Raw genomic sequence first — 7,743 nt, 5'->3', positions numbered from 1 at the left:
AACAGGTTTCATTCCTGACCCAAGATTGCAACACTTCTCATCAACTGGCAAAATGACAGATCTAAGAAAAACAAAAGAACATAAAAAATGGCCCTCAATAATAGATCTTTAGATATACCCACAAAATATGATACAAAGAAATTTTCGAAACTAACTAGGCTATCAAACTTGATTCTTTTTCAGAGCTTTTAGTGAAAATGTAATAAAAATTTATGATTTCATAATTTTTATACTTTTTCTATTTTATTTTGTTTAACTAAGTTTCCAATGTAGCTGGATTCTCAATAGATATTTATTAAACATGAGCATGTAAAATGTAATGAAGTATATTTTAGAAGTTCTTCTTATACCAAACATTGTAAATACAAATATGTAGCACAAAAACAACCAAATAAATAAAAAAAAGAGTTCATTTGTTTCCTTTTATTATTTCAAATATCTTTTCAGCAAAATAACTATAGTACATTTTGGGAATGACAATTAAGTATTGTATATCATTATGACCAATTCAAAAACCTTAGGTACTATCTGCAATACAAGTAACCAGTCTAGAGCATTCTTACTTCAGTCAACATTTCCAGGTACACCAAAATGCTTTTGAGACTGAATATCCCCTCAGCCACAGAGCAGCACAATATATAAAGATTCAAATTTGCAACTCTAAACTTGTGGCTAAACACACTAGCAACATAGTAAATCCAGTATGAAGTGACCACCCAAGACTGAGGTTATAATTACTCAAAGTAATTGCAAATTGATACTGGGGAATTTAATTCTAGCCTATCAACGAGAACTGTTCAATTAAATTCAACATACTGTTAAGTAAAAGAAATATTGCTAGAAGGAGGAAACCTCTGGTACTTATAACTAACAGTCTTAATTTAAAAGATGGCTGAAGGACCTGGCACATTAGCACAAAAAAGAATTACTGCTTTCAAATTCAAACTTAAAATGAGACAAATCATGAAGGAGATGCAAGTTTATTAGATATGAAAAACAGAAAGTGAACATTACTATCTGCACTCTTATATTCAGAGTACATAAGGAAACATCTAATCTCTTCAAGAATGGTTTTCTGTCAGAGTTTTATTGAGAACTGTAAGCAAGTTCATTAATATAATGGTTGAATGAAATCTTAAAAAATAAATTTATGTAAACAAAAAATTCCAAGCAGTCAGATCCCAAAGCGAATAAGTGTGTTTCGTATACCCGGAATACTTTTATGACTTCATCTGTTGAAAAGCAGTGCAAGGAAAGAGTGAGGCATAATGGAAATGCTATATATGAGGGTTAATCAAACCAATTCCTTGGCATTCTATAATGTAGCTTTCTGAATCTGGAGTTTGATCTTCCGATTTTTTCACAGTAAACGTAGCCTAAAATAGATAAAAGGATATATTATTGAAAGCAAGGAGAGACATAAATAGAAATTTGTGATGTTAAACATAAGGTTTTAAGAAAAACCTGGACCAGAATAAGGAATCTAATATGTTTTACTTATGTCATGTTTTGAAGACGAAACAACACACAGGTACAAAACAAATATTAAAGAACAGCTTGTGGACTGCATTTGAACCTTGAAACTGAAAAACGTGTGCTAAAAGCTTAAGACTGGTTCAGATGAACTAGTTATCTCCCTTCTACAATGCTCTTTCTGGTGGACAGTTTCTCTGACAGGAGACTGCTCACCATTTAAATCTCCTCCAGGAGCAATTGATCGGATGTACTGATAGATGACACCTTTGGTCCACAGCAACCTCACATTGTCCCAGAAAGTGACAACACCGAGTCAAATAAAGGCTTTACTCCGGCGTGGTGATGTTATTGTCCCTTAAACTCTTCCGCGCTTTCAGATGCTGATGGACAGACTGCATTATGATAGCATGCAAAATTTAGCTTCGGTCTTTTTTTTAGAACTGTGAATGTCGATTTCACAGAAAGAGGAGGGACAGCGCTGATGACTCAGCAGTTACATAAAGGATCTGGCAGAAGTAGTGGCATGCAGGTGTTTACGCTCTTCTCTTAGTAGAAGGAAATCGAGTTTGCCGACGCCACCGGGAGCAGAACCACAGCCCCAGGCACCACCGCGGCATCACGCCGCCAACACGACACGCCAGGAGGTGCATTTAATCCTGACAAGGCTCCTGCAGTGTGGGACACGCGCTGGCATACCCGGGCTAAGCCCGGGCCAAGGGCAGTCCCATCCGCGCCTGGAGGAGGCTGGGCCGGGCCTACCATCTTAGTTTTTCCTTCCCGACTCTGGGATTTTTGGTGTTGCGATCCAGCCGTGTGAAGCCACCTGAAGATAAAAACATCAATTTCCCCCAGTTATATATTTAAGGGAAATTTGATTATGGGGAGACGGAATACTATGCCTGTTTTAAAAACTACTGACACTACCCTGGATGGCTTCTTTCAAAAGGCAGTAGGGGCGATTAGCGAGGAAATAGAACTGGCAGAGCGAAGACTTTCATTAGCTCCACTTCCTGATTCACTTGTTTCTGTTGATTCTGACTCTCATAGAGCAATGGTTGAGAATCATTGATCATAGGCCACAAGCCCCACTTTCGCCCTGTGTCGTAATTGTGAACCAGCGTGACCTATGTGGTAGACATGATGGAATTGAGTCTACCTCCAACCCATCCTCGGAGAAGATTGGTTCTCAGCAAGTAACGGGGGGGGGGGGGGGGAGGGGGGGGAAGGAAACGCACTGAATTGGCAGGGGTGGATTACAGATTAAAGGGCCACTCAACGAGGGTTAAGAGAACTAAACAAACCCACATAACAGGCAATGCATGTAGATCTTGCACAGGAGGAGGAAGAAGCGCTGCACATGAAGGAATTTACACCTCTATTGAAAAGTTCAGTAAAATAGTACAAGAGGCTCTGGCACCCATTTTCTCTCGTTTAGTCTGCATAGAAGAGCGACTTGCCCTAGCAGTGCAGGATTTAGGAAAGAATTCCGCAACCAACAAACAGAATGAAAGGGCCACCCAAGTTAGTAACACAGATCAAAATGTAAATGATGCTCTTTCTGGTGCCCCTTTGGATAGGATGACCCCTATAAGTTTAACACCTACTTCAAGTACTCTAAGTAAGAGGGTCTCTTCCCAAGTGTCCCCCACCCCCCCCTAAAAACCCTCCGGTTCAGACATCATGGGAACCTGTGCCCCATGGGAATCTCCACGGGAATAAGAGAAAGGTGGGACATGGGGTCACAAACCAATTAAGACCAGGCATGTTGTATGGTGGTAGTTCTCCACAAGGAAATACAAATGTTAATGGGCTAGTGCATGCTGTAAGTGGGGGGGGGCAGGGTGGGGTTTAAAAACATTAAATCTACCCCCTGACTGTATACCATATACACTGATCCTGACGGGGATTCCCCATCTTCCCTCTGGTCACCAAGAAAGCTGTCAAAGGCCTCATTAATAAATTAGCTCATTTGTGCTTTAAGAAAATGCCGTCCCAGATACATCAGTTTAAATACATCATCATGGCAAGGCGGATGAGCTGGTTGGGTTACACGCTCAAATCTGTGGAAGGGGATTGTGTGGTGCTTAATTTTAGTGACGCCAGGTGTGTGCATTTTGCCTTGAATCATCCTAGAGACACCGCTTGAGAACTGATAAAGGCTCACCCATTGGGTTTTTTCTATCCTCCCCATCAGGTGTCAATCTTGAGACAACAGTTAGGCTTGAACATATATTCCTCTTTACAGCCCTCTCCTTTTACTCACCCGAACCGCTTTAATGCTCATTCAGGACTTACTGTAATCGACTAACTGTTCAAACAATATGGACAGCCAGTCGAGAAGAGAAGAATTGACTTGCAATACATCAACCTAGAGAGAGACTCATATGAAGGTGACCCTGTTAGCAAAGGGCTTGTAGATCCAGCTGGCACCATTCTGTATACTGGGCTCACTGTGCCACTGGAATCAAGCTATCCTGGCTGAAGAGGGTTGAAACCCCGAAACTGGTCCTAGGATGCTGGTTTCCGGTCCAGGGAGGACCTGGCTTGGCAGTTCGGGCTGGACAGTTCCCATGAGGCACAGGGTCAAGACTGATTTGCATATGGCCAGGTCTAAACTGGGGTGGCATGGTGAGCAAAAGAATGATGGATTTAACCCAGATCTCTTGACTGGGGGTGAATGTTTTTATTTTTTCTGCATTCCGTTCATCAATTGTGTGTCTTACCATTCCGTATACATCCATCGTTACTATTATGAATCTAGATAACCCTGAAAACTCTTCTCTCCCCCCTAAATCAATCCCCGAAGGTAACCCCATAGGGGAGGGGCCCGGCCTAGTAGCTCTTGCCACTATGTCTGCTATTAACAGTATACCAGTGGGTTTGGTGAATCAGGGACATACTACTCTTCCCCTTAAAATTATTTCCTGGAAGATTGCAGGAATTTGCCTCAAACAGACCAATGAGGTATGGTTAGAGTACATCAGGGGCTTTGACATCATCTGTCTCCAGGAAACTTGGTACAGGGATGACAGCGTGCTGGACGGTTATCTTTGTTTCACTGTCCCTACAATACCTTCTCCGGCAGGGAGGGCTGGTGTTGTCAATCTCGGTAAAATATGGGTCCATAAAAGCCCTTGGCGTAGGCTCTTCGCCCTGGTATCAATTAATTATGATTTCCAATCTGACACAGGTTAAGATACTAGTGGTGAATTGGTATTATAACATCTTTAACCAAAATTGCCGACGTGTTATTGAAGCCCTACAGGCTGAAATTACGAACATTTCCGGGAAGTGGCAGCCATTATGTACCTTTTGGGTGGGGGATTTTAACTGCACTACTTGCGGGTTTAGTTCCCAACGAGCCTGCGGGCTGTTGGACACAGAGGGTCAGCCCCAGCCGCACTTTACCCACACACCGCAGGGCGAGGACTTAAATTTCATAACTTGGCCTGTAGTTCCTAACCCCAGTGCCCCACATATGTTGAAGGTGTCAGGGAAAGTTTTATCGATTATATGTTTATTTCAAGGAAGTTTTTGCCGCTTGTCAGTGACTTCGAGGTACAAGTCAGGAACCACAGATAACAATAGAGAAGAAAACACGCAGCAATAAGTTAACTCGTAAAACCAAACTGAGGAGCCCCTCGCTGGTGCAGGCCCTGCAGGGCAGAGAGTCGGCACTAGCAGCAGCGGCTGCCTTCAGAGACCGCAATCCTTTCCCGTCGCTGGAGTCCTCGGAGGACACCACCATGCATTCAGACTCAGAGAACAGTCTTGCTTTGTTTCCCTCAATCACCCCACAGACTGTAACTGACCTATTTGGTTGATAGTGTCCTTCCACATGGCTACCTTATCGATATAGAGAAGTTTTAAAATCCATTGTGGAGATGTAAGGTATAGTATATACTCCTACCCTTACCCCCAGCTTCTCGAAACCCCTAATAAAGAATCATGTTCCGGTCAGTTACATAGCTGCACACAACCCTGTGCGTTATGCGAGGAGCAGGAAACGCCCCCCCCATGAAGTGGAGCATATCGAAATCGAAACAATGTTCACACAGTTGTGTATATTGTTTGGACCAGCTTAGTTTTCAGGCTGGTCCTAGTATTGGGAGTTAATATGGGTTTCTGGCTTACCCCCCCACTATACTTCACACATTTCCCACCATACGACCCCGGGTATATTCAAGAACCGAGCATACAAGTACATGGCACTGCTGGGAAAGTATACTATAGTCACCTGGAACGCCAGAGGGATGGGATCAGTACATAAACGGCACAGGATTCATACCCAATTGAATAGGCGAAAGGCACAGTTTGCCCTGCACATTTGTCTTCTTGATTATTATAATATGTATTCTCTGTTTCCACATGATTAATACCATTTTGTTGGAATAGGTTGCTAGCTGTGTTGTGGGGGGTTTTCAAGGACGCTTGCAGAATATATTCCCCTTGAGTTTCTGCAGACAGGGAAAGAGAGTCTGCTGTGATATGAAGTGTGGAATGAGGACAGAATTAGATGCTAGCAGTCTAAGTTTTATGTTTTGACTAACAGGCTTAATAAAGTTTTCATTTGTCCTATGCATTTATTTCTCTTGATGGGAGAATTTACAATTATTAAAAACTGATCTAGCTATATGTTGAACACACCCTATTATATTATATTTCACGAGCACTTTCAGAGCCCCGACTGTATCTTATGTCTTCCTTTATGGGGTGCTTTGTGTACAATATGCTTTGTGAGAGTATGTTTGAGCTGTTGTTTCTGCTCCTGCCATGTTGCCCAGGCTGTGTAGGCTATGGCACATTTTGCTTTCCTTTGTCCCTGCCATTTGTGGCCATTATAACTGTTAGTACCCATGACTCGCATATTGCCGTAGCGTTTTTTTTCCCCTTGCGAACGTGTATACTTGTGGCATGGCCAGCAGTGATGATAATGTCTGTTATTTCTGCTGCTATTTCCACTGTGGTTTTTAATCCCTCGATATTAGTGAGTACTGGGACACAGGTATGTGGATTTGAGGCTAGAGACTGGATGCAAATGGAGGAACGTATGTGATCTGAGGTGGGAAATGCAGAAAAGAGGGAACAAGCTATTTCAGTTGCTGCCATCAGGGGAAAGATGAGCGAGTGAAGGTGTTTCTAGATTTTAGTGGGCAGGATTTGTATCTTAAAAGGGGGATTTGATGGTTTGTTTGCAGATTCATTTTTACTGTGTTTTTTTTCAATAGTGACTTGGTTGTAGACATTTGGAAGTATTTGGTCTACATTGCCTCTTTTTGTTACGTATTTAACATAGCACAGTGTTATGAGTGTTTTGGTGGGTGTTTCAGATGCATTAATTGTAGCACATGTTTTGCGCCCTCTTGCTCTGATTATTGGTCCTTTTTACTGTGCGTCTTATGCTGGGTCTTAATGTAAGCAGTACATAGTGTTTGGGCCCCTCGCCTTGAGTTTTACAGATGCGCCATTCACTTTATGGGCAACAGGCGATGCAGAGGTGGGATTGTTACAGATATCCCAAAGTTTTGATCTCAGCTATAGACAATGCTATCTTGCCTTGTATCCCTTATTGTCGGATACAATGGGCGGGGCAGCGAGCCTTGCTGTGTATGATACAGGATTTGGTTGAGAAAGGTGTTGGTGAGGAGACGACTGTTAAATTGTAATAGCCCCATTATTTTGATTGTGTCCACAATTTTGTGACTGATTGGTGTGCAGCTCATGAAAATGTAGTTTTCCAACCTCCTGCTGTTCTAGCCATTGCTATGCTTATGCTAATGGTTCTTTCTGCTGCTCAATATTTTTCTATCACTGATCTACAATACATTCTTTGGCTGTACTATTTATTTCAATAATAGGTTTTTGTCCAGATTCACACTGACTCGTAGGAGTCATAAGCTTCGCTGTGCTTCTTAGAACTATGCAGAAAGACAGAGCACCCATAAATAATTTTTTTAATGGTAGTTACTTGCTCATCGTTTCTGACACACAGCAAAGTTGTAGGGACAGTACAGTTAAATAGTGTTAGACCTGGCATCCTTGGTGTGGGTTTCCCTGACTTTTTGCCCCTACCTCCTATGTTTTTAATGCTGTGCTGGATTTCGTTTTTGCTGGCTTAGATGCTTTGGGCACTTTGCCGCTGCTGATCAGTGTCACAGTGCCAGTGCTTCCTGTGTAAATTGATATTGTGCTTGGTTATCCCTGATTGGCATATTTGTTTTACCAGTAGATCTCTAGTGAAGTGCACGGAGTGTGCCAGGGCTGGTA

The 7,743-nt window shown here is 42.3% G+C and overlaps 1 protein-coding gene across 1 annotated transcript in view; it reads right to left on the bottom strand.

Moving 5' to 3' along the window:
* Positions 1–408: 408 nt before the first annotated feature.
* RTCA (RNA 3'-terminal phosphate cyclase) overlaps positions 409–7,743 on the bottom strand; it is a 104,328-nt gene continuing 96,993 nt past the window's right edge. Inside the window, exon 12 of the mRNA XM_085601897.1 lies at positions 409–1,376. Coding sequence (XP_085458023.1) covers positions 1,278–1,376 — 99 coding nt within the window. The 3' untranslated portion in view covers positions 409–1,277. The remainder of the gene's footprint in view (positions 1,377–7,743) is intronic.

Source organism: Triturus cristatus, chromosome 4_2, assembly GCF_964204655.1.
Source record: "Triturus cristatus chromosome 4_2, aTriCri1.1, whole genome shotgun sequence".
Classification (NCBI taxonomy): domain Eukaryota; kingdom Metazoa; phylum Chordata; class Amphibia; order Caudata; family Salamandridae; genus Triturus; species Triturus cristatus.
Note: the sequence above shows the minus strand (reverse complement) of the source record. Positions and strands in the feature narration are given on the sequence as shown.